This window comes from Natrix helvetica (genome assembly GCF_964273705.1).
Source record: "Natrix helvetica genome assembly, chromosome: 4".
Taxonomy (NCBI): Eukaryota; Metazoa; Chordata; class Lepidosauria; order Squamata; family Natricidae; genus Natrix; species Natrix helvetica.
Window position 1 is genome coordinate 25,520,614 of NC_138550.1, and position 27,731 is coordinate 25,548,344.

Below are 27,731 nucleotides of genomic sequence, written 5' to 3' on the forward strand. Positions count from 1 at the left end.
GTTTTCTGCATATCATGATCATCTACATAATTATGCTTAGATGAACAAAGGCAATATTCTCTTATTACTAATGACAAAATATGTATTAACTTGCAAAATACTGGCGCACCATTAACAGTTATAAGCACACATTGTTAAATGCAAAGTCTAATATATTAAACTTACTGAACTTAATTTTTACAAGAACCTCTTCTACTTAAAAAAAGGAAATGGCAATGGAGCAAACAAATTAAGCAGCAAATTATCCAAAATATCTTTTAATTATTTCTATTTAGTAATATTTACATGCATGTTTTTCAATACATTAAAGATTAGGACACACAAAAATTAATAAATATCCAGAATTCAATCTGGACTTTGAGTCCCATTTGCATGATTCTTCAACCCTCTATGTGTTTATCTTTTAAAAAAGAAAAAGAAACACAAGAAAAGAAAGTCATGTTTGTATGTTTGCATAAAGTTATAATAAATAATTAAAAAGTAGAAAAAGTAGAGTTGTAGAGAAAAATAATTGATCAAAACAGCACTTCATTAGATAATATTGGCAGCTATTACCATGGAGTTAAAGAGATTTGGAGTCTTCAAATATCACTGTTGAAAAAAAATCACTTAATTCCAGTATTTTGACTAGTAAATATTCCATCCGCATTATGAGGTAACTTTCCTCAACCAGGGTGCCCTAGAGATGTGTTGATTTCATTTTCCTTCCCAGGCATTATGATCCTTAGTGAACATTTGGAAGTTTGAGCTCACAGACACGAGGGCGAGGTTGTCATAAGAGTTCTGTAGGTATAGAACAATCTATCTATCCTACATTTGAATTCACTGTCAAAGGGCAAAGTATAATGGAACCATTATTCCATTATGTGGATATCCTGGTGAAGGTTTCATACAAAATCATACAATTAAGTACATGTTTTCTGTAATGTTGAGCCAGTAGATTCATAAACAACATGTCAGCCTAGGCATGAGAGATGAAGTGAATGTTCCCATTAATAATTTGATTATCTAGGAATATTATGGAAGAGTATGGTTAAATTGTATTTCAGGCGGCTGCTTTAATGAATGTCTTTACTTTTTCAGATTTCATCACTCAGCATGGACATTAGGCCCTGCGTACGTTTACTTTTTTAAAAATCTAGTCATGAAAGTCAAATTATTTTCATCAACAGTTCTACCAATAGCCTGTAGGAACTTTTTCTACAGGGCATGCTACTCTTTTAACTTCCAAAGGTTCCCATGGAGAAATTGTGTAATACTCAATTCCATTGAGACTGGATTGCTGAAGCCATACAAAATCATGCAAAAAGAAAAGAGCCATTCAATTTATTACATGGCATTAGCACAAAGACTTTTTGTGAATTCAGCCACAAACATACCATGAAGTGGATATTGTATATATCATATCCTAAACAAATGTAATATGGTGTAACTAATGTCAGTTTCACTTTTTCAACATATTTGAATGTATTAATTCTTTTGTAAGAAAACTAAGTACCCATATCAAAAGGCACAACATTTAACATACCATAATCGTGTGGATTTAGTATTTGATAAAAAAGTTCTATGTGAGAACTGATTTGTAAGAATACAAACCACATGCTGCATGCTGATATTCAAAGCCACAACTCACAACTTGCACAAATAAAATTCTGTACAGATCAGAAATGGAAACCTAAGAACTTCAGCTGAATATCAATGTTTGATTGATAAGCTTCAGAATAACATAACTGTGGTCAATAGATAGGCAGAACTTGAAATGCTACTAAAAGCAAAAAAAAAATGTTCAAATGTAAGTCCTATATTAAAAGTTACCCTATTGTTATTTGTTTATTAAAAATCCATGATATTCTATTGAGAAAAAGAAACTGCTCAGCAGTTTGTGGTATAAGTAAAACGTTGCACTAAAAATCAGTGGTTATCGCAAGTTTCAATAAAATCAAGATTAGTACAAATATAAAATGTGAAAGTATTTTACATTTTAATATTAAACATTTACATTTTTATAAATAATTCCAAGATATTTAATCTGCATTAAACCTATTTTAATCACAAAAGAAATTAACTGCATATTTAAAACAGATCAAGAAATTAAGTCTTTTCAATAGATTTAACTCTACTAATTGTGTATAAATGGCAAGCTATTACTGATAAAGAAAATTGACCTTAAATGTATCCTCGCTTATGTGATACATTAAAAGTATTCCAAGAGACTGAACAGTCTCCCCACCTCTGTCTTCTTTGTAAATATGGTCTTTGTGAAGTTTTATGAAAAGGAAGCACTGAATTCATGACAATGGGCATTGAGATTTGATATTCATATCTTTCCAACATTTGCGCAATCTTCTCACGACTGACCCCATGTTTATTCCTCCTATAAAAGAAATAATTTAAACAAATAAAAATCTGACCATCTAGAATACCTTCAGTTTGTGTTCTTCAAAAAAAATGCAAGGACTAATATATATTTAAATGGGAAAATAGCAATTAAGCAGTGATTTTGAACATAAAAGATTTCAGTAGCAGCATTTTGTCCGTCTTAAATATATAGCTTAATTGTAGATGATTCTCATCTAAAACAAATCTATTAGAACCTCCCAATCTCCTGCATATTTATAAGAATCCTAAGAGACAAATAGGCAGGTACCAACAAGGATTTTTGTAAGTAGACAAAATGAAGAGATCAAGAGGGACATAAACTTAGTATTTTTTGTTGTAGGCTGCTGCTACATAGTTTCTTGAGCAGTTTGACTTATTTGTTTTATTGTTACACTGATATATTTATTCATTTCCTTTATTTAAATGCTGCCAAGTATCCTGGCAGAGGGTACCACTGATATATTGGATTTATAGTACTTGAATATAGTACTATAAATAGTACTCTGGGGCAAGTCACTGATAAGACTTGTATGTAGCCTGCAAGTCCTAGGGAATTTGTGGATCAGGACAACTGAATAACAAAAGGAGATTGTGAATGAAACTCCATGAGCATAAAAGGAAACTGTAGTTATAAGATTGTATACCAAGAAGTTGATGTTGACTCTTAGAGATCACACAGACAAATTTTCTCTACCATGATCTGTTCCTAACTTCCAAATGTGCACCCATTGTTGCCGTTGTCACTGTAACTGAACTCATCCACCTTACTTAATTACAAGCATCAGCATAATTAAAAATTAATAAAATATTCAAGTGAAAGCACAGCGTGCGGTTCTATTTCACAAAGCCTAGAAAAGAAATTTGTCTTGGAGCAGGGACAAAGATAATTTTAAGTTTATACAAAAGTTTTCAAAAGTTTCAAGTTTCATATTTAAGGACAATAATGGAAATGAGTGTATTAGATAGAAGTCTCATACTTTTTTTTCAAATGAGTGAAGTATAATTTAAGCCTTACTTTTCTAGTTCTTCAGGATTAAACTTCCACCATGTATCTGGTTCATGGAATTCCACATGGTAGCCTTTTTCTAGAGCCTAAGCAACAAGAACTACAGTTATAAAAAGAACATCAAATAATAGTTTTTCTGATCTTATCTGCAATCCTGTATATACCAAATTGGAAATAAGTCATATTATGTATAATGGGATTTCTTTTAAGAGGACATGTATAAGATTGTATTTCAATTTCAGCATATTTAACATAATTTTTATTCCAGTAAAAGTTTTAGGTTTTACTGAGATTTATATAGATCATAAGACTTAGTGAACACATGATGAAATGTATGACAAAAATGATTAATACATTTACAGAAATTAGATTTATATATTAAGACAGAAAAGTGAATCTCCATTAAAAGTGGCTGCTTTATTTACCGCTTTCACATAAGGCTTCATTTCCCAGGCTTGTGTATTTGTGTTGTCAATAATAATTGGGGATCTTCCTAAATCCATTGCTTCTTTTGCTGCAACACATAAGAATTCGATTAAATAAATGGCAGCTAAAATAATTAATCTTTTGAAAACCTCCTGAAAGAATAAAAGTTGAAGAGGCCTATCATCTCCCTGTTCTTGTTTAAATATCTCAGGTTGATCATGCACTAGTACAGAATGCTAGACTAGTCTAGTCACTGGCTTGATTTAGCTCTTCTTAAGTTCTGAGGGCTATACTTAATACCATAAACATTTTCTAATTTCATAAGATCTAACAAAATGTTTTGATAGCCATTACATTTTTGTATAATGTTATAAACTACACTGTCTCACCCTTCCCATTAATATCCAAAGATGCCCCAAATCTGAATTTATATATGAGTAGTCAAGTGGTTGTTCACATAGAAAATTATAGATCATGTTGAGAAAGTACAATCTGCAAGAAAAAGTAGTAAGCTTAACTTGGTTTGCCTTTACATTTAACATTTTAGATTTGTCTGTACCTATAGAGAAGATAGCCACAAGACAGTTTCCATTTACCAAAACATCCCATAAAAGAGAAAAATAGTAAGGAACCATGCTAAATATTCAAATCCCCTACTGTTTATGGGGATATTATTGCATATTCCAATGAATCTGTTACAAATTCTCACATTTATAATACCAATTTAAGTACATATTTCATTGTAAATGTTTCTACATTAACATATCTTAATATTTTCACACCTCGATTTTGATTCCACTCATGAGCAGCACCAAGCTGAGAAACATTATAGCTCCAACATCCATTGATCTGATGGAAGTACTCATCAGTACTGAATACAATGCCATTACAACTCTGACCAAGGAGAATACTGTCAAAGGAATAAAAAGGAAGTCTATTACCACATAACCAAATCTTGGTTTGGAAAAACACAAAATCTTATACTGAAATTTTAGTAAAACATTTCCAATACATTTTTGACAGACATCTTAGGACTACGACAGTTCTCAAATCTAATTTCTCATCCTTTTATCCATGCGTCAATTTTTTTAAGGCTGCATAAAGATAACCAATAAACAGCCAATGTACATTAATTGTTTAAATTCAGGTAAATACATGCCTCATGCAGATGAAGCTAAAATTATCAATATAAACATTTTTAACAAGTCCTCAACAATGTGTTTCTAAAACACTTGTTCTAGCTCAGTTCATTTCAACAAAAATGCTTTGACCTATTTCCCTAAACATACCATTAAAAGAATGTATGCTAATTACATTAAAACATATTTATAGCTATCTTAATTTAAATTATTTCCAAAATTTTACAGAATATTCTAATGACAAAATAATCATTAAAATGTAGTCTAATAATAAGAAAACATGATTTACAGATAAGATTCAGAAAGGCCTTTTGTGGAATTCAGTCACTGTATGTCTAAAGGCTCATTTTCTTAGCTGGAAGTTAAAAATTATGTAAACCTAATACTAACACCAGTTATCTGAAAACTATTATTTCAACAGCTTTCAATTTTGCTTTCTTGAAGAGGAATTGCCCAGTCTTTTATCTTTTAATTTTTGCCCATCTATTTGCTTATGCTCCCATATACTTTTTTTTCATTTTAAACAAAAAAAGAAATACAAATGAATTAGCTGATCTGAAATTGTCCAAAGCTCATAATCTTCAAATAGCTAAAACAACGTGTTTTTGTTTCTAAAATGTTAACACTTGGATTGATATTTGAACTTAAACAATAAGTTAAAGAGTACATTTTGATAAGACCATTGGCCAACCACTGAAAAAGTCCTGACTTCGATCTAGAGATAAGAGGGAATAAGTAGAGGGTGAAGGGATTAAAAGGAAGCAACAGTATAGAAGAGGAAATCTATGACATAAATTACTTGCTTTTTATTCTTAAAATAAATTCATGATTCACTTACTGAGATAAGGTTGTCTTTCCAGAGCCCGGAAGTCCTCTTAATATTAAAAGCCGCTTTTTAAACTCATATAATTTGTCCTGAGGATGCTGTTGGGGAACATTATTTGACTCATCAAAATTGTGAGCTTTACTGTTTTTCCAATTTGCTTGAGTTTCACAGAAACCATTAAACATATATCCATCAGGTACACTACATTCATTTCTGATTGTATGCATACTATGAATATTAGAGTGATTACTGTATGGATTACTTTGAACACATTCTGAACTGTTCATGTTATTTTCTTTAAATTCTGTATTTGAAGAATTGAAGCTATCTGAACAAAGTGATAAGGAATTAGAGTTTTGAAAATTGAAGTGAGCAGTAAATGGATGTGGTGGGTTGTAAGGTATTACAAATGGATGGGTCTGTGGACCACTATCCCTAAACTGAGGTACAAAAGCATTCCGGAATCTAAAATCTTGTTTAAAACATGGTTGTTCGGTTTCCCATGCATCTCTTCCATGTTCACTTTGTTCCATGCCAGTTCTATGACCATTTGGGTCATCACAAATGTCTTTGCCAGTTCTATAGCAATTTGATTCATTATAAAAATATTGTTCCTCATTACTCTTATGAGACCATTCTTGAGATTTTACATACATTATTTGATTTGATTTACTACAGTCCAGAGGTGGATAAGGTAAATTTGCTTCAGTCTCCTGTAAATAAGTATCTGGACAACATTCATTACTTTCAAGCTGATCAATTTCCTTGTAGAACTGTGACAATTCATCTTCTATTTTTGGCATATCACAGGAGGTAGCTTGCACTATTTCTTTCTGAGACTTTCTACCAGTAATAGTATTTGATCTCTTTGGGCAGTTGTTTTTGATATACTTTTGATTTTGTTCACGATTACTTTCACTTTTATAAATGGGTCCAATAAATGCTTTGCTTGTGCTGTACAGTTCCATTTTCCCTTTATTTTTATGTTCACTAATGAAATTGTTGTTATCTCCATTTTGAGCTGCTTTGCTGTTGCCTGTAATAGAAGAATATTCATTTCCTTTAATTTCAGTTTTATTTACTAAATGTGAGAGATTTATTGAACTTGGTATTTGACCAGGAGGTACTTGGGTAAATGAGTTTAATACTTCTGCATTTCTCCCTCTCCCTCTTTCCTCCTCCTCCTCTTCACCATCATCATCAGATAGCGACAATGGAATGAAGCCAGAATGGGTTTTTTTAATATGTATTTCCTCATGAAGTCTTTGTAATTCATCATAGGATTTACCATACGGCTCCTCTGTAGATTTCATCCTTTTAGAAGAGGGCTCAGCTACTGAGACATCTTGATTTTCAAAGTATCTTGACTTACACGCAGCATGAAGCATCTTAAAAACAATAAAATATATTTAAAGTATTATATCAAATAAGTTTCATGTTGTGACCATACATTATTCATGCAATAATTGAAGCTAAACATGACGAACTGAGGATGCACCCATTCTAGCCAACCTATTTTTCTTCTATGTAAATATACTTTCTGAATAATAAAATAATGTTATTGTAACATTAGTGAGAGATTGTGAAAAGGAGCCTAAGGGTAAAACATATTCTTCAGTTTACAAAATGCCTTTGCATCAAGGTGGGTTTTTTTATATTTCAATGGCAGTTTACATGATCACACATTTACTACCTATGTTAACTTTCAATTGCTTTGGGGAAAAAATAAAAAAAAGTTGTGAAGAAATTGAGGCCAAACAACAACAAAATGGTTAGAGCTTATTTTGAAAACACACAACAGCCATCTTCAAAATAAAGTACGTAAGCGCTTGACACTTCAGAATTAAGAATTATTTAGCCTTGCCCTTTTCCAAAAGGTCCCATGTGTGCTACTTAAGACTCATGATCCGGATTTTGGGAGGGCAGCCCCTCCAAATGATCTGCCCACGGGACAGCTGTGGCCACAGCTATCTATGCTGCCCCTTGTTTTTTATGCATCAGGTGCCCCAACATCACTGGGGAGGGAGGCAGGTCAATCCTACACCTCCTCATGCGAAGAGTGACAGCTCAGGTACAAAAAGCACAGCCCCAATGAAGGGCTTGCCTCCACTTTCTCCCACTGGACTACAAGTCCATCCCCCACGGCAAAGCAACTGCCCGTACAGCTACGAGCAATGGGAGCTGTAGTCCAAGAGGGCCCGCTGGCCAAGGCGGGCGGATATAACCTCTGCGTAAACACCAAACAAGCCTCTGCCCACCGCCACCCGTTCTTCTCCCTCAGGCTGTGCAATTCAGAGGTTTCCTGGCGGTCCTTGCCTCAGCCTCGCTCTTCCCAAAGAGACTTTCTATCCGCATCCGCAGACTAACCTCAAAACAAATCGGCTACTCGCTCGCCAAGCATTCCGGGGGGTCAAGCGGGGACGGCTACGCGCCCCAAACCAAAGCAAACCCAAACACAACTTCAAATCGCCTCCGTCCAAAATGGCGGCTTCGTCAGCTTCCGCGCATGCGGTTTTGGTAGCTCTCGCGGCCTACAAAATACATTTCCCGACATTCCTAGTGCGTTAGTATGACATCATAGAAGAAGAAAAGCGAAGAGCGGAACCGGTGGGAGAGCGGAGCACAAAAATGCTAGAAAGTGGTGGGGCAAATGTATTAAAATACGTGCAACAATGGGGGGGGGGAATTCTCGTATTTTATCGAACTTGATGTAGCAGGTAAAACGATCGTAAATTCGAAAGATCTTTAAAATAAATCTCTGATTGTAATCCAGGACTCAGCAATTAAAGCCGTCCCCGGAAAATCCTTTGCGTGCGTTACCACCTAGTGTTACTACCCTTTATCGCTTACAAAAATTCGGATGATCGCTAATTGGCAGCAACGAGGTACAAAACCTGTATTTTTCTTTTGTCCTGATTTTTGCAGCTCAGATGTCTTAGCCCGATTATAAATAGCTTTATTTCCGGCCAGCTTCCGAACTCACTTTAGAACAGGGGTCTCCAACCTTGGCCACTTTAAGACCTGTGGACTTCAACTCCCAGAAAGCTGGCTGAGGGATTCTGGGAATTTAAGTCCAAAAGTCTTAAAGTGGCCAAAGTTAGAGACCCTTGCTTTAGTTAGAAGGTTCCTCATACATAGGAGGTTACATAGAAGTAAATACTATAGAATTCAGTTGAATTTACATAATCCTAACAGGATGCACTATACTGCATGGGTTTTTTGCTATGCCCCACATGAATTCGTTGATTTTACACATTTTATTTTTACTGTGTTCCTAAAATGCCGTTTTTATTTCTATTCTAGCCCTTTTGCCTACAGTTCCTTCCATATGCAACAAGTAGAAATTCTTTTTCCATTTTTGCATTTCCACAATAGGCATATTTGAAAGCTGCCGTGAACTTGAAAACTAAGCAGTCTTTTAATTTATTATGTATAAATTCAAATCTGCATTATCCAGTGTACTCCATTGATTAAATTAATTACTGTGGTAAGGCAGCATCTTTTAAAATAAAAACCTTGCTGTTATGTCAAAGAAATGACTACTTGAATATTCAAATCTCCTCTGTTGGAAAAGACATGCAAATCTATCGGTATACAGTGCTGCATATTTATATATATATTTATTTACTCTGTGATAATTCTGAACATAGTTGAAAAGATTAGAAAGCAAACCTTGCCGTTTTCTATAAAGTTGTGATCTTACTTTGGTTAGCGAAGGAATATGCTTTTCTTTTAAGGATCATATCTATTTCAGAGGTGGTTTTCAGCAGGTTATGACCAGTTCTGGAGAACCGGTAGTGGAAATTTTGAGTAATCCGGAGAACCGGTAAATACCATCTCTGATTGGCCCCATCCCCATCTATTCTCTGCCTCCCGAGTCCCAGCTGATCAGGAGGAAATGGGGATTTTGCAATAACCTTCCCCTGGAGTGGGGAGGGAATTGGGATTTTACAGTATCTTTCCCCTGCCATTCCCACCAAGCCATGCCAATCCCACCAACGCACACCCACAGAACCGGTAATAAAAAAATTTGAAGCCCACCACTGATCTATTTGCTGCAATTAAATCAATCAAGTACTTCAGACTAAGGAGTGGACTATACTACAAGACAAATATTTTCACATATCTATAATCTATGCAGCATGTATACTAGGACGATTTGAAAAAATAGCAGCTGAAATCAAAATTGGCAATTAAATGTAAACTATGCTTTACTTCGTTAGCTACAAATGTAAAAGGCCCTTCATGGCATGGGACTTAGTTTATCTGAGGGATAGTTTCTCCCCTATTTTATGTAGTCATCCCATCAGATCCAGCAATAGAAGCAGGCTATGGGCCTTCTCCATTCCAGAATGCCCTCTGGTGGGGCCCAGGAAGTGAGCCTTTTCTGTTATGTCTGCCTTTTGGAGCATCATCTTCCCAGAGATAAGACTACTCCCAACCCTGCTGCCCTTTCATAAGACTTTGATGATGTGGCTGCATCATTGAGTCAGAATATTGGCCAGAGTCCATGAGATGGTTCTGTTGATATCCGATTTTCGATGTTTGTTTATAGTTTCATCTTAGCTGCTGCCTACGTATATACAATACTTCTTTCCAAATGGTGATTGGGACTGGGAACTCCATTGTTAAGCAATATGGTTGTAAGATGTGAGAATAGGATTGCACCAATTTATGATAGCCGTACCTGCAATCCCTGTTCCTGTTGCCAGCATTGAAGATTGCAAATACAGATAGTCCCCAACTTAAAACAGTTAGTTTAGTGACCGTTCAAAGTTACAACAGCACTGAAAAAAGTGACTTATGACCGTTTTTCACACTTACAACCTTTGCAGCATCTCCATGGTCACAAGGCCCAAATTCAGACGCTTGGCAACTGGCTCAAATGTATGACGATAGCAGTGTCCTGGGGTCATGTGATCCCCTTATGCAACCTTCTGACAAGCAAAGTCAGTGGGGAAGCCAGATTCACTTAACAGCCAGGTTACCAACTTATCAACTGCAGTGTTTCACTTAACAACTGTGGCAAGAAAGGTCCTAAAATGAGGCAAATGTCTCACTTAACAGAAATTTTGGGCTCAATTGTGGTCATACATTGAGGACTACCTGTAGTGATCGTGCAACTGCAGGATGCCGCCACATTGTAATGTGATCGTAGGGAAGCTGCAATGACTGCAACTATGAAGGCTTGTAAGTACCCTAAATTAGCACCATGACTTTGAACTTCGAATGAGTGGATGTTAAATGAGAACTGCCTGTATTGTTTTTATGTATTTGTATCCCACCTTTATTTTTACAAATAACTCAAGGCAGCAAAGATATCTTAGCACACCTTCCTCCTATTTTCCACACAACAACAACAACAACCCTGGGAGGTGAGTTGGGCTGAGAGACGGTTACTAGACCAAGGTCACACAGCTGGCTTTCATAGCTAAGGCAGGACTTGAACTCATGGTCTCCTGCTTTCTAGGCTAGTGCAATTGAAGGGGCTGCTTCAGGGATGGATTCCCGCAGGCACTACTGCTGGTTCGCTTGTGTGCGTGCTGGATGCACACTATGCGCACCTGTGCAGTGCAAGTAAAATGGTTCTGCACAGAACTGAAAAAAGATGGCAGCTCTTATGGCGCTACCCAGGGAACTGGTTCAGGGGCGTGGCAGACTTGGATTGCTGCCAGTTCCAGTTAACCAGGCCGCCAAACCACTACCGGTTCAGCCGAACCAGTAGGAACCCACCACTGGGCTTGTTGTCTCCTTTAAAGCTTTCATGGCTCGGGCTCAGGTTATCTGAGGGACCGTCTCTTGCCGGTCACATTTACCTGACCCACTAGAGCAGGAAGGCAAGGAATATTGGGGTCCCATCCCCTAGGGAGATACATCTGGCGGGACCCAGAAGAAGGGCCTCCTCCATGGTGGCTCCCTCTCTCTGGAACATAATTCCCCGAGATATTAGATTGGCCCCCACTCTAACACTCTCCTGGTAGGCGCTAAAGACATGGTTCTGCCAGCGGACCTGGGGAAGACAGAGCAGAATGGAGCCCATTAAATGACTTTTATGTACATGTGTTGTTGGCGGGATGGGGGTGGCTATTATTTCATTATTTTTTTATTTTAATTTTATATGATCTTTTTATATTTGTGTAATCTGCCTTGAGTCGCCAAGGGTGAGTAGACAAGAATACAAATTTTCTAAAATAAATAAATAAATTTTTTTTAAAAAAAACTTTAATTAGCTGACTTATTTTCATCCTCTAGACTAGAGTCTAGAGCAGCAGTTCTCAACCTGTGGGTCGGGACCCCTTTGGGGGGTCGAACAACTCTTTCACAGGGGTCGCCTAAGACCATTGGAAAACACATATGTTTGAAAAAATACGGAAAACAGAAAATAATTTTATGGTTGGGGTTCACTACAACATGAGGAACTGTAATAAAGGGTCGCGGCATTAGGAAGGTTGAGATCCACTGGTCTAGAGGTTAATTTTTCACATAACAGGATGAATGCCTGTTTGCTAAATATTGAAGGTAAGGGCCATTGTAAATAGTGTCACAACTTATACAAAAACATTCACTGAATGGCATATTATTCTACTGATGCCTATAACTTACTCATTTTTATACCAGTTTCTTTAATAATTTTTTAATGTAATTAAAGTAGCTTTCTCCAACCTGGTATTCTCCAGATAGGCTGGGACTGTAATTCCATGAATCCCTGTGAATTACAGTCCCTGTGAATTACAGCAAAAATTGTGCTTTCGGGAGGGAATACTACCTTACATCATTTTATTTACATCTATTGGGCAATGTGCCATTAAACTCAGTATATTTTATTTGGATTTAACTAACTTGGAAGCAGACAACATTATTTTCAGGCATTAAAAACAAGTGCTCTTGTAAGATGTCCTAAATCAAATTAATCTACTTTATGAATACCATCTTTCTTGGGAGCAAACATCCCCAAATTAACAGCTTTTTGCTGCCAAGAAAATATGTTTAAGATCTAAATTAGAATGAAATGCTAAGGTGCTTGCAATCATAAAGAATTACATTACAAATATACCTGCAGAATAAAACTTACAAGTTAGATATCCTGATCCTAAAGAAATGCAATAATAAAATTTGTCTAACAGAAAATATACCTAAAACATTTGTTCTAATCAAATCCTTATGCTTTATTTGCCTAATATAGCAATTACTTAAATATGCATTCACCTTAATCTGGATTTTATGAATTCCACATATTTTTGGCATGGAATATTTTCCAAGCTACATGTGGGTCCTACCAATATATACAATAAAGGGTTTGAATAAACAAGGAACATTATAGGATCTATGTGAAGCTTAGAAAACTCAGTGACCAAAATTTCAGAACTGAAAGGGGGTAGAATACATTTTCACAAATTGCTACATAAAAATGGTATAGGGTTTCCTGCCTAGGCAGGGGGTTGGACTAGAAGACCTCCAAGGTCCCTTCCATTATTGTATTGTAAATGTTGGAGATCACAGCTTTTCACAAATGGGTATGTTTACCACAAAACGTTAGACATGTTGCTTCTGCTGGATGTAAGCAATTTATTCTTATTTCAATCCCAGTTTTTTTAAAGGAGATCAAGTAACAAATTGTCATCATATATACTAAATCATTTTGAAATGTGAACTGTATAATAGTGCATTAATTTCAAAGTTCAAAGTTTCCTGTTTTTATTATGTCTTTTCCACATTTACCGTTTTAAAAAACGGTGTGCAGAATTTTGTTTTTTACCTAACTGAATTCTTCTCAGTCTGACCCTCTACAAATTAAGACGTGAGAACATACATTGAATTCTCATTTCCACCATGCTTATGTTTGCCTGAAGTAGTGTGCCTGGAGGAAGGGCACTTTGAAATTGAAAGTTTTTATTACTATCAATGTGAAAATCATGTACAATCATGAAATACTTTTCTTTCTGATTAAAAAAAAATAACGTGAAGTAAGCAGAAAAAATGGGAAATGGCAGTACAGTATCATTTAGACTCCTTGAAAATTTTTAAATGAGAAAAATCACCATCTGTCAGATATTACCCATTTCCAAGCTGATATGCAACAGGTCGTCCTTGAGTTACAATAGCAATTGGAATCAGAATTTCCTTTGCTAAACAAAAATAGTTTTAAAATATGATACCAAGTGATTGTATCTGCAGTTCCTGTTGCCATCATTAAACAAGGAAGATCATGGGTTGTTAAGTGAGTATCTCATCACAGCTTCCTGCTAGCTTCCAACAACCAAAATCAGTGGGGAAACCAGCAGGAAGTTGCAAGTCCTGAGTGGCTCACAGTCAGGCTGCCAAGTAGGTAAGTGGCTGCTGACCAGTGGGAGAGGAAACAATGGGGTACATGGGTAGTCAGGGAGATGCAGGTTAACTATGGCACATAATGGGATGGCTGCTGCGAATGGGGAAGGTATGCAAATGGCCAGCATGACATGAATGCAAAGGGATTGAGGGAGGGTGCATGGGTGGGGAAGACTCATCCAAGCAACGTGATCTTCCCTGCAGGTTTCCCCATTGACTTTGGTTGTGGGAAGCCAGCAAGGAATGTCACAAATTGTGAACATGTAACCTACGTAATGCTGCAACTGTTGTAAATACGAGCTAGTTGCCAAATGCCCCAAATTGCAATTTCATGACCGCAGGGCTGCTGGGATGGCCAGAACTTTTGTGGACTGATCATAACCACCACTTGTTCAGTACTGCCATAACATTGAATGTTTGCTAAATGGGTGGTTGCTAAATGAAGCTACCTGTGCTCTGATACAGTTTTTAGAACAGACCACTGCTTCAGATTAAATATTTCAAGTGCATTCTAGAGTGTGAGTTTAGGTAGTTCAGAGTTATGAGATTGGGACCAGAATTTTCATCATAAATGAACCTAACTGGATCCAATCTTTTTAATGTTTTTATGGTAGTCATTAAAGGAATCACATAATCGTTAACCAAATTAATTACCTTGAATGGCCATGCAGTCAAAACATTGTGAATATCGGTCATATGACTGGGATCTGCAACCAGCCGGGCACCCTGTGACCATGAGGTTTGGGGAAGGAGCAACATTTTACAATGGCTAGTGCTTTATGGGACATAAAGTACCTCTCCAAGGCCATTGTAACTTTGAACAGTCGTTAAACAACCGTTCATAAGTCAAGGATTACCTGCATATCCCCTGAGGACAATCTCTTAAAGGCAGTGGCCTCTTTTCCCAAATTAGGCAGCTCCAATTTTAATATGTTGGCAACAAATGTGACGTTTCTTTTCTAGCATGCTCAAAAGCAGATTGTGTATGTCAAATCTAAAATGCTGCACAGCTCTTGTAATGATACCTATATGAGAACAAAAAGTTATTCTCCTGTCATTAATTTCTGAAAAGTAAATTGAAGTTGTTGAGTTTTGTTTGTGGGGTTTTCCGAAAAACTCACAATGCACAATTAGCCTAACTCATATACATTTCTATTGTTTTCATCCTGATAGCTACATATTCTATCTAGAAATTTATAAATTTATACATAGCTATAGTAGAGGTAATAATAGAATGTCAAAGCATGCACTAATTTCCTTTGCATAGTATAGTCTGTAATAAGATAAAATATCAAAAAATCATCTTACTCATCTCCTTTATGTTGGGCTGTGCTCTTTTCAAGTGTTGTACCAAGCAAAAGTACACTTGCACTTTTGAGCTCTAGGGATGTTTAAAATGTTCTATTACAGAACATTCCATAAACCTCAGACATGCTATTCTGACAACAGAAGACACTCAAAATCACCTATGACTGAACATTTTATTTATGTCAATTGGGCTTTTGCCATATGTGAAGACATTTGATGTTGGTTGCTGGCATCCCAAGGAGATGACTGAGATGCTGGGTTTTGTTTTTGCTTTATGGTTTCTATAGTTCTGGATTTTATTGTTTTCCTCAACTGCCCAGAAAGTTGTATTTGTAGATGGGCAGCCATACAAATATTTTAAATAAATCACCCTCTGTTTAATCTTTTTCCAAGCCATATGTGATCTTTAAGCACCTTGCAGGGATTGATATACCGTGGTTTTTCAGAAGTATAGACAAATGTTGCTATTTGATGATGTTAAAGGTATCGGAAGCTGTTCCTAGTAAAGGTGTCTTTTGCAATTGACTGGCTGTGATTTTGTCAATGCAGATGTTATTTAAGTGAAGTTCCAGATGTTTTGGGATTGCACCTGATACTATTGGTACCACCTTCTGCTTGTATTTGCAGGTTGTTGTCATTGTTAATTAAATTTGCATGCCTCCCAATTCCCAACAACTCTGGGTGGTTTACAAATATTTCATTTATATGAAATAAATTGAAACAATCGTAAATATGATTATTCAGCAAATATTTACACTCCTTAGAATGAGGTCACCATGAAGCCTTTTGTCTAACCTACTCCTGCAAAAATTCAAATTAAAACATCTTTGACAGGTGTCTGCCTAGCCTCCATCTCAACTTCCACCTTCCTACAAAGTTGGTTCCTCTCATAAATGAACTTAAATCTATTATTTTGTGCCCTGCCATTTTCGGAGTAGAGGAATGGGTCTTTTCTTCCTCCGAGTGATATCTATTTAGGTATTATATTAAACATTTTACTCCCAAGGAAACACACCTATAGAACAGCAATCTTATGCCTCAGGGAACAATCCGCATTACAATGAGCAAAATTGGTTTCCAAGTCAGATTACTGAGAACCGAATGATGTTACGGAATGTCCTAAAAGTCTGATACTCCGGATTCGTCTTCTTTGTCCACCCACTTCCTATTAACTTACAGATCCAGTTCTGCAGGGGCAACAAACGCAGTTCTAAAGTTTTCCACGCGCTACAAAGTACTATTGTGCAATGCTACCTTCGCAGCACTACTTACTCTCCCTCGGGAGGAGGAAAGAAAAACTCCCCCGCTATTTTATGGCGGAGGCTTGGGGCGAGGGGGGGGGGGGCGTGAGCGTGTGCATTATTTTCATCTCCCCGCTCTTTTGCGCCTTTTTAATTTCTTTTGCCTCGGATCCTGCAGGGGTCGCTGTTACCTCACTTTGAGGACGGCCTCTCCCCACCGCTCGCTGGCGGGGTCTCGCGGAACGGAGGACTCGTTGCCGCCATTTTGAAGCTGACGGAAAGGGGGGGGGGGACCGCGGTGAGCTGCGGAAGGCGATTGGCTGCGTTGGCGAGCGACGGCGGTAGCGGCGGCTGCTCCAGCCTAGCCTAGCCTAACGCGGCGGGCCGGAGAGGAGCGCGAGGGGCTTCGCTCTGCCTCATCTCCGCTGGTGGAAGAAGCAGAAACGGCGACGGCAGTCAGCCGCGGAAAGGTAAGAAGGGTGGAAGGGCGAAGGGGCTCTTCGGGCAGGAGCCCCCCTTGCACGTCCCCCGCCTCCTCTTTTTTTGCTCTTCGGGTCGTCCAGGCATCCGGGAAGCGAGGCGGATTGTGGCCCGAGTGCTTTTTTTTCCCTCCCCCCCTTCCTCGCCTCCCGATATTCCCCTCACGCCGTTTCTTTCTTACGCCGCCATCCCTGCCTCGCTCAGCCGTAGTGGTTGAACTTGCCGCCCTTTCCTCCGCGGTGCGATTGTGGGTGTTGTTTGTGTGCGGGCTTGTCCTGAGCGGCGGCGGAGGCAGCCCGCGGGCGACAAGTAACGGCGGGCGACCTTGTCCGAAGCGCCTTCTTTCCCTTCGGGAGAATCCAGAGGGGGGGTGTCCCTCTCCGCCCGTGGGGTCCTCGGGGGTCTCCGTTTGAAGCCTCCTTAAAGGAAGACAGGCGGAGGAGGAGGAGGTGGAGGAGCGGCCGCGACAGGAGGCGGCAGCAGCAGCACCACCAGACGCTTCCTTCCCTCAAATGTGGCGCTACTGCAATCGGCCTTCCTTCGTTCCGCCCGCCCGCCCCTGGAGCCGCTTTTTTTCTGCAAAAGGCTTGAATGGCTCGGACAGCCCTGGCTGGAGCCTTGCCCGTCCCAGTTGGCCTAGTTCCTCGCGCAGGGACCCTGCCGCAGCTCAACCCCTTGCCCGCTGCCATTGGTTGTTTGGGCCTCTTTGGAGACGAGGGAGGGGAAAAAGGGGGACTCCCGACTTAGCCGCTGCCCCGCGCCCCGTTTCCACACACTCTCAATTTGCCAAAAGCATTGAATGGCATCTCTTTCTGTACTCGCGGAGAAAGCAGCAACAGCCACGGGGAAAGTGGCCGCCCAACACAACACACCCCAATCTTTCGCTTGGGTTTTTAATGTAGCCGTTTGGGAGTTGGCGGTTCAATGATTAAGCAAGGCCTCCACACTTTTTTTGGGGGGTGGGTGGGAAGTGGGGAGAAATCGGCGTTTTAAGCATTGCGATAAAAGCCATCTACAGGACTTTTCTTTGAAAGAGCGAAGGGTTTTTTTTTAATTTTAAAAAAAATCTGAATCTTTCAAGGATCTCTTCATTGTTTATTTGGAGAGAACCAAATAGGTGGCTTATTAAGCCTCCGAAGTAAAATTAGGGATGCGATTCCTGTAGGTGTGGGTCTGCTGTTAAAATTAATGGAATTCAGTTTGAAGAATTGGGAGCTTGTGGGGATCTAGAAGTATTCAGTACGGTATATTATATAGAGTCCAACTTGTTAACTCAAAGTTAGCGCATTTTACTGAGTACTTTGCTGTTTTATTAATGTGCTTAGATAGTTCCAGTATTTTTGAAACCATATGTCCATTAGATTTGCAGTTGCATTATGAACCCATGAGGGTAGTTACCTACATAATAAATTGAATGGAGGTTAAATGGGTTTTCTCTCTGTCCATAGTATGTGTGCAAGTGTACACATTATTGAGGTACCTATACAGGTGGTGCCACAGTTCATTTAGTGACTGTTCTAAATTACAGCAGCATCTTAAAAAAGTGACGTATGACTATTTTTCGATTGTCGCAGCCATCCCTATGATCATGTGATCAAAATTCAGACTCTTGGCAACTAACTTGTATTTATGACAGTTGCAGTGTCCCGGGATCATGTGATCACCTTTTGTGAACTTCTGACAAGCAAAATCAATGGAGAAGCTAGATTCACTTAACAACTGTTACTAGCTTAACAACAGCAGTGATTTAACAATTGTGACAAAAAGATTGTAACATGGGGCAAAACTCACTTAACAAATACCTTGTTTAGCAATAAAAATTTCAGGCTCAGTTGTGGTCGTAAATCGAGGACTGCCTGCGTGTTGTGTATCTGCAGGCTTTGAAGAAGAAATGTGATCTTTGGGATAGTTCCACCCCCCTCTATTCTGTGCAGCCTTTTATGCTAATTAGATAGTAATAATTTATAGTGAAAACTATAATCTATGATTTCAAAATTCCTCCGAAGTTAGGATAATTAATGGGTTTTTTTTAATTCGGAAAGCTTACAAAGTATTTTGAAATCTTTTAAGTTGTGTAGAAATGCTTATAGAATGGACTGTACATACATCTGTGTTTCTTTGATTACCTGTGAAGGAGAATATTGCTTCTTCTGCTTTTCTTCCCTTTCTATTGTTAGTTGATGTATATGTGAACAAATATGATTATAGTACTAATTGTTGTATCAGCCTGGCAGAGAAAACACAACAAAATTTAAACTGCAGTCGTGGAGAGCTTGTGAATGGAGCTTTTCTCTCTCTTTTAACAAGAAAGAAGGCTTTTTAGTAGTGGTTGTATGGCATTCACTTTTCAAGAAATTGCAATGTATTCTTAATTGCTGATAAGATTAGTTTTGAGTTGTCCAATCTACCTTTTTTGCTATTAACCTGTAATTTTATTGAAGTCTTATTATGTATTGTATTTTATTTTGAAAAAGAGGAAAAATCTTTAAGAAAATGTTTCTGCTAAAGCTGTGAAGCTAGCAATATAATAGTTTCCTTTTTGAATATTGAATATTGCTTTGTAATTATTTTAACTAGATTATTTATAAATTTTACATGCTTCTTTTTTCTCATAATGCTACTTGCTTGAATTGCACTAAAATAATTGAATTACCATAATAAGGGTTTTTTTAGTTTCTTTTTCTATTAGTATCTAGTAAGACTGGAATAATTTAGTATTTTGTCATTTTCGGTAAAAATATTAAGTATTCTTTGGTAAAAATATGCAGGTATTGAAATTTTGTTTACATGTGAAAACAAAATGTGACGGTATGCAAGTGCATACATTTATAAGTGTAGAGAATTTACCTACACTGCATTTTATTATGATATTCTGTTAAACAGATATAAACTTTAATGATACATTTTTTCTGGTCAGATGCATTTGTTATGTCATTCCTTCCTGCTATTGGAAGCATTCCAGGCAGTTAAAGTAATTTAAAGGCAGAAAGGTAAAAATAAATAAAAACATAGATTAATACTAATTTTAAAAATAAAAAGTAAAGTAGTATTATAATTGAAAACCTGGTAAAAGAGATGCATAATTAGATCTTCTAAATCCTGAAAGAATGAAGACCAAATCTGAGAGTAGGAGCAAAGAATGTCATAAAAACAGACACCTGGCAATGAAGAACTCTCCTGGAGATCTTAATAAGCAGAAAGATTTGTAACAGGAGAAATGTTCTGTAAAATAATCAATTTCTAAACAGTTTAGAATGATAATGGTTAATTCCAATAACTGAAATTGTGTTTAGTAAACAATTAACAGCCTGTCTATTTGATTAGAACAGTATCGGTACCTGTTTATGCTTGATTTGTATAGCTGCCCATCTGAATGACTCTGGGCGGTAAAACAATCATAAAAACAATTTAATCAATTAAAGTACAATGCAAAAAAAATTAAATACAAAGAGCAGCCAAGAGATATTATAATGCGTTAGTGTCAACATAACCAGAAAACTATGTTCTTAGTATTATCACTAATTGGTGGATTAGCTGCCACATTTTGTACCAACAGCAACATCCAAATACTTTTGAAGGGTAACTCCAAATGTAGCAAGTTCTACTAGTAGAGACAGATTGTAACTTAAACCTGGACAACTGTTGCCAAATCTAAGCAACTCAGGAAGAGATACAGCTAGCACACTAGATTTAATAGTGCAAAGTACTCATTGCCAAAGCCAAAATCCTGTGTTGACTTTTATGGCAATCACAGATAAAAGAGTGTTTTCAAATTTAAACATACAGCAAAGAGAATGTTTTTAAAAATGTATATTTGAAAACACTTTACTTTTTAGTATACAGTACCAAATTCTTGCCATTCTCATTTTCATTGCATTTCCTCTATACAACTTATGACCACAATTAGCCCAAAATTGTGTTGCTAAACAAGACAGTCGTTAAATGGGTTTTACCCTATTTTATGACCTTTCTTGCCACAGTTGGTTAAGTGAATCACTGTAGTTGTGAAGTTAGTAACACAGTTAAGTGAATCTGCTTTCCCATTATCTTTGCTTGCCAGAAGGTTGCAAACGGTGGTCACATGACCCTGAGACACTGCAACTCTCATATACAGGAGTCAGTTGCTAAGAATATGAATCTTGGTCATTTGATCATGGAGATGCTGCATGGGCACATGCATAATAAATGTGAAAAATGGTTATACGTCGCTTTTTAAGGTGCCATTGTAACTCCAAAATTCATTAAGGGAATTGTTGTAAGTCAAAGATTACCTGTATATATATTTGGGCATACCAGGGGTTGTAACACAAATACATACCTATTTCCCTGGCCTAGCTGATAACGAAGAGAGCCTGCGGCTTAGTGGCAATTACATCGGCCTAATATGCAATACAGCCCTGGTTCGATTCCCAGTAAGGGTATGGCTAGCTGATGAGACCTAAATAGGTTGAAATATATCTATACTAGTCTCCCTTTATTTATCAGCACAAATACAACACAAATATAAAAAGGCAACATTAAAAATAAAAATATGGTTTTCTGCCTGGATGGTCCTCTGTAATGAGCCGAAGGACAGAAAGGGGGAGTAGTGAGCTCCCTCCCATATTTGGGCATACCAGGGGTATAAAAATATATAACAGAAATGTTAGATTTGACTATGACTTTCCAACTTTTCTGATAGTGAGTTCTTGTAATGATATGAGCCTCAGAAGTGGAAGATCCATTTAATTATATTAAGATTAATTATAGATTGCATTAATTATAGACTTATCTATGAAGATGTGTAGCAGCTTTACGAGGTGTATAAGATATGCTACTGAATTTTGTTATAGAAAACCAATAGTTATGGTTGGGAAATCTATAGTTTTCTAGATGTTGTTGTCCAGTAACACTGGGACCTGCGATTCAGCAACATCTGAAGAATGGCAGATTCCCCAGTCTTATTACACTGGAATTGGTCTTTGTGATGAAGTTTGGAAAAACATAACTACAGTACAGAATTTTTAAAAAACCTCAAGGCAGGCATGCATGCATAGACACACAAAAATGCATTGGCTTCATAATGATGTGTTTTCCAGAAAGTGACGAGAGAGAAAGAAATGATATTGATTAAGAAATTAAAATGTTTTATAAAGTATCAACTATTCATTGTAAATTTTAATGATACCTTGGACTTGAAATAAAAAAAAATTATAAAGCAACTTGTAACTTGACTTGGTGGAAATTATTAGAATTGAAGAATATCCAGCTACAAAGAAAATGCATATTTGAAGAACATTAAATTTGCTTTAAATAAGATTATATAAATAGAAGTAGCAGTTCTGAGAAACTGATAGCAAGTCTAAGATTGAGAAGCACAATGAATTTAGGATTCTATTCATATCTACTCTGAAGTTAGCCCCATTAACTTTATTTGGACTTAACCCCGTATAAGTGTGTGTGTGTGTGTGTGTGTGTGTGTGTGTGTATTATAGACAGACAGACAGACAGACAGACAGACAGACAGATAGATAGATACATACATACATACATACATATCAGTGGTGGGTTCTGGATCCCGTTCCAACTGGTACGGTTGGAACTGGCCCGGCGGCGTCCACATGGACGCATGCGTCTTACCACTTCCGCGAGCCTCCGTGATGCTCCAGCTGCTCAGCGGAGCATCGCACAGGCACTGTACATGCCATGTGTGTGCACGGAAGCCTTAAAAGACAGGTAAGGAGCTCGGGTGGGCCCTCCGGAGCATCATACCGGAACGGTATCTGGTGCTCCGGGCAGGCTTCCGCTAAGCAGCTGGAGCATCATGGAGGCTCGCGGAAGTGGTAAGACGCACGCGTCCATGTGGGATCCGGAACCCACCGATATGTATGTATGTATGTGTGTGTGTGTGTGTGTGTGTGTGTGTATATATATATATATACACACACACACACACATATACATACACACACACACACACACATACATATACAGACAGAGAGAGAGAGAGATGCATGCTATAGTCTAAAATTAAAATTACAAGGATACCTATGTTTAGAAAGGAATAGCTTCTAAATCCTGGTGGTAAAAGTCAGAATAGGAAAATAGGAACTCCTGAAGTTAAAATAACACTTTATATACTATTAAAACTCATTACTATTGTTAAATAGAAGTTTCCACCATGTTCAGACCAGTTTTATTCCAACATTCCCACTGTGGCATCCCCATAGTTGTATAATATAGTTATTCTTATGTGATGATGACAGGAATGTCCAGCATTGGGGTAACAATAATATGATCAACCTTATTATGTCATGTGGAAAGATGGGGGGTATATCACGATCAAGATATGACACCAAATATTGTAGGGAAGTGAGAACAAAAATTGGATGGGAAAATTTAATGTTCATTTCTCTCAAAATATGACCCAATGGGCCATAGGTTGTCTATTGGGATTATATAAATGATAAACTGTTAAGAATTGAATGGGATTGTGTTAATGTTATCATTTTCCAGTGGAAGAGAGGGAGTGGTCACGTGTGGGTATTCTCAAAGCCTGATTGGTCCAAAAACTGAGAGTAAACTTCTTAAATGCTCCTGCCTTCCATTCCTGCCCAGTTTTCCTCTCAGTCTCTTGGTCCAAGCACTGCTTTGAGTTTTGTCAGTAGGTAGGAAAGTTTTTTGGTTTCAATCTGCTTTGAATTTGGTTTAATTGGATACTTTAAAATTAATCTAAATTCCAAATTACAGCTGTGGTCCAAGGGACAGTTCGCTGCCTCGGGCGTTTTGGGGGGGCTGTGGGGCGCTTGACCTCTCTTCCGCAGGCCAGAGCCTTAGCCCTATCTCCGGGGTTGCGGGGGTGCTGGGCTCCATTGCAGCTGCGATAAGGCCGATTTAAAAGTCTTCAGCGATGGAGAGCATGATTTGGCACCGCGGAGCGTTCACCGCATAGGCAAAGCTCCGGAATTGTTTTCGTGCGGCTGCCACGCACTGAGCCTATCTAGCTCAGCAATGCAAAGAGCCTGGGGGGAGGTACGAGCTGGTGTGCCGCTCGGCCCCCAGTGCATCGCCACTCGTCGCCCGAGAGTCGGGCAAGGCCTTACAGTACACACGGCTTTCCCCTTCAGCGTCGGGCCGCTTTTGAGGACTCCGGTGGCCATTTTGGAAGGCGGCCACGTGCGTGAGGCCTGGTCTCCGAGCACGGCCCCTGGAAGGGCCAGGCCGGGAGTATCGGCCTAGTCATCACCTAGGCTGCAGAGGCCCAGGCTCCAGTGGGGTCTACAGAGACCTAATCTCTTCCTCCTCGTTCTCCAGGACACGTGAGTGGGGCTATGGAGGAGGGTTTGGAAATTCCCCAGGGCCAGACAGAAGGCCTGGTGAGGGGAGAAGAGGGCCTGGGGCAGGGGGTTCATCCCAGGGATCCCCCAGCAAGACCAGTGGTTGCTCAGCGCCCTTCTAGAACCTCCACAAGGGAGGAAGCCAGGAGACATAGGGCCCTGGAAAGGACCTTTGCCAGGGCTGAAAGGCAGGCCAGGGCTACAGGGCCTGTTTCCACCAGCAGGTCTAGGTCTCCTATCAGACCACCTTCAGAACAGTCTTCACCTCGGGGGTTCAGCCCTTCTTCTCCTTCAGCTTCCCTGTCCAGGTCTCGCGGCTATTCCAGAAGGAGGGGGTCTTCCTCCCCCTCTCCCCCAGTCTCTCCAGGTTTGGCTAGGGGGAGTCAGGCAGATCCCTTGGAGGGGACATCCAGGGGGTACTATGCCTCACGTAGGTTGGCTCCTCAGGTTCCTGGCTCACCTTGTAGGGATGTGGAGGACTTGGAACGCCTGCCTGAAGGTATCAAGAGGCTGATTTCTGCAGCTATCTCATGGGGCATTGCAGAGCGGGACAGGAGTTCCCATTCGTCTAGGTATCAGGGGGGTACGGGCCGTCACCAATACAGAGCGTCCTCTCCATCCAATCATAAATTATGTCCAGGATTTGTTATAAGATGAAATCAGATTGCTTAGAAATTGGTCATAACACTAGTGAACATTTAATTGACTGGAAAATTATCAAGAAAGTTCATTTATAGTTAGAGCATATGTTTTCCTAATGTGATCAATAATGGAGTCAAGTAGGCTGGAAAAGATATATTATGTCTTGCTTAAAGCCTCTTCAAATAAAGCACTACCCAACTGACAAAAAATAAAATGAGCAGAAACTGTAAGAAGACATATTCTGGTTAACTGTACAGCAAAGCCAAATTTAAAGAGCAGATTGCTAACTTAAAAAATCCTGGTTGGTAGAACTAGTGGTAGTTATTAGTAGGCAGACTAGCAGGGAGAAATAGATTATATGTAACTGTAGCTCATTCCCAACAAATCAAGGTGCAAAAGAATTCTGGTTTCTTGTTTCCATTTACTTGTAGCTTATTCCTCAGTAGTGATAGTTAAATTGAAGTCATATTTTTGATAGCAGCATACCAGTGTCCCAGATGCTACAGACTAGCACTGTTAGAGAACGCCTGTTTCCTGGAGATGTAAGAATATTAGAATAGCCCTCCTGGATCATAGAAAGCCTATATTAATCCACCATTTGTTTCTCTCATTGACCAGCTAAATACCTTTACTCTGCTCACAAGCAGGACGGTACCTCCACCTGCTATAGTCATTCTACAACTATATTTGGCAGCATTTTGCTCCCAAGTCACAAAATTATCATTTAGTCATTCAAAGTTAGTACCCATTTTCATATTTTATAATAATGAGTTTCATGGAGAGATTCTTTCGTTTTATTATTCTAAATCTACCATTCAGCTTCACTGGATGATTCTTGGTCCTAGAGTTTTAAGGCAGGGGAAAAACAATGGCATCTGCCCAATTTCTTCATTATATGCATTATTGTGCACACCTTCATTATGTTCTCTTGTTGTTTATTGTTTTCCCCAAGCTGAAAACACTTATATTTGCAATGTTTTCTTGCATGGAAGGTGCACATGTTCCTCATGATTTTGGCTGTGTTCTTTTGTACTTTTCCCAACTTTGGTGTATACAAATACCAAATACAACTATACACAATATTCAGATATAGATGCATTTTTATTTCTATATTTGCATTTTTAATGAACTTTTGCATACACATCTGCTTGGCATCTTTATTGAATTATTTTCTGTGAGTCAAATATTTTTTAAATTAGTTATAACCCATACATATGTGTGTGTGTGTGTGTGTGTGTGTGTGTAAAATTAGGATTTTCCTCCAATGTGGATCACTTTAAAATTACATTTAACCTCATTTTCTATCTCTTTGGCTATTTTTCCAGTTAATGGGGATTCTTCTGTGGTTTTCATCACCTTGACTAATTTATAGGATTTGAAAACTTTTATCAGTTTAGTAGAAAGGTTGGAAATCTGTGATTTGTGGGCCATACCTGTTTGGTGAGAGAGAGAGGGACATAGCAGCTGTTTGTTTTGCTGCTCAAGAGTGCTCACTGCATCCTCAAGTTGCCATTTTTGTGACAGGTCTACTAGCTGCCTTGGTGAGGTGGGAGCAACAAATACCGTGCCTGGGGTTGGAAAGACCCAACCTTGAAGTAAAGGAGAAGAATGTGGCAGCATGGCATGGCAAGTACAGGTGAAACTCGAAAAATTAGAAAAATTAGAATATCGTGCAAAAGTTCATTTATTCCAGTAATGCAACTTAAAAGGCGAAACTAATATATGAGATAGACTCATTACATGCATAAGCAAGATAGTTCAAGCCGTGATTTGTCATAATTGTGATGATTATGACTTATATTGACACCCTCCATAAGGAGAGAAAGCCTCAAAAGGTAATTGCAAAAGAATCTGGATGTTCCCAAAGTGCTGTATCAAAGCACATTAATAGAAAGTTATGTGGAAGGGAAAAGTGTGGAAGAAAAAGGTGCACAAGCAGAGGGATGACCGCAGCCTGGAGAGGATTGTCAGGAAAAGACCATTCAAAAGTGTTTGGGACTTTCACAAGGAGTGGACTGAGGCTGGAGTCAGTCATCCACACATAGACGTATCCTGGACATGAGCTTCAAATGTCGTATTCCTCTTGTCAAGCCACTCCTGAACAACAAACAACATCAGAAGTGTCTTACCTGGGCTAAAGAAAAACAGACCTGGTCTGTTGCTCAGTGGTCCAAAGTCCTCTTTTCGGATGAGAGCAACTTTTGCATCTCATTTGGAAACCAAGGACCCAGAGTATGGAGGACGAATGGAGTACACACTGCAAGATGCTTGAAGTCCAGTGTGAAGTTTCCACAGTCTCTGTTGATTTGGGGAGCCATGTCATCTGCTTGTGTTGGTCTACTGTGCTTCATTAAGTCCAGGGTCAACGCAGCCGTCTACCAGGAGATTTTGCAGCACTTCATGCTTCCTTCCACAGATGAGCTTTATGGTGATGCTGACTTCATTTTCCAGCAGGATCTGGCACCTGCCCCCACTGCCAAAAGCGCCAAAACCTGGTTCAATGACGGTGGGATTACTGCGCTCGATTGGCCAGGAAACTCGCCTGACCTGAACACAGGTCCTCATCACAATTATGACAAATCATGGCTTGAATTATCTTGCTTTGCATGTAATGAGTCTATCTCATATATTAGTTTCACCTTT

At 38.7% G+C, this 27,731-nt stretch overlaps 2 protein-coding genes across 2 annotated transcripts in view; one reads left to right on the forward strand and one right to left on the reverse strand.

The window, feature by feature from the left end:
• Positions 1-241: 241 nt before the first annotated feature.
• LOC309391762 (NEDD4-binding protein 2-like 2) lies at positions 242-8,292 on the reverse strand. The gene is made up of 6 exons (XM_081952466.1): positions 8,144-8,292; positions 5,789-7,164; positions 4,594-4,721; positions 3,811-3,899; positions 3,395-3,471; positions 242-2,374 (listed from the first exon to the last, which is right to left on the reverse strand). The coding sequence occupies exons 2-6, from the start codon at positions 7,162-7,164 to the stop codon at positions 2,167-2,169; spliced, it is 1,878 nt and encodes a 625-aa protein (XP_081808592.1). The 5' UTR covers positions 8,144-8,292; the 3' UTR covers positions 242-2,166.
• An 8,625-nt stretch (positions 8,293-16,917) lies between these two features.
• The window catches only part of PDS5B (PDS5 cohesin associated factor B), a 77,782-nt gene continuing 66,968 nt past the window's right edge, over positions 16,918-27,731 (forward strand). The window contains exon 1 of the mRNA XM_081952916.1: positions 16,918-17,120. The gene's annotated coding sequence lies outside the window, so the exon portion shown is untranslated. The remainder of the gene's footprint in view (positions 17,121-27,731) is intronic.

Bases quoted from the DNA above. Each gene is read 5' to 3' on its own strand.
- LOC309391762 (XM_081952466.1), bottom strand. From the start codon at position 7,164: ATGCTTCATGCTGCGTGTAAGTCAAGATACTTTGAAAATCAAGATGTC. The intron at 3,900-4,593 runs GTGTGAAAATAT...TATGTGTTGCAG, and splicing joins TGAGTGGAATCAAAATCGAG to CAAAAGAAGCAATGGATTTA. The intron at 2,375-3,394 runs GTAAGGCTTAAA...TTTCTTTTATAG, and splicing joins AATCCTGAAGAACTAGAAAA to GAGGAATAAACATGGGGTCA.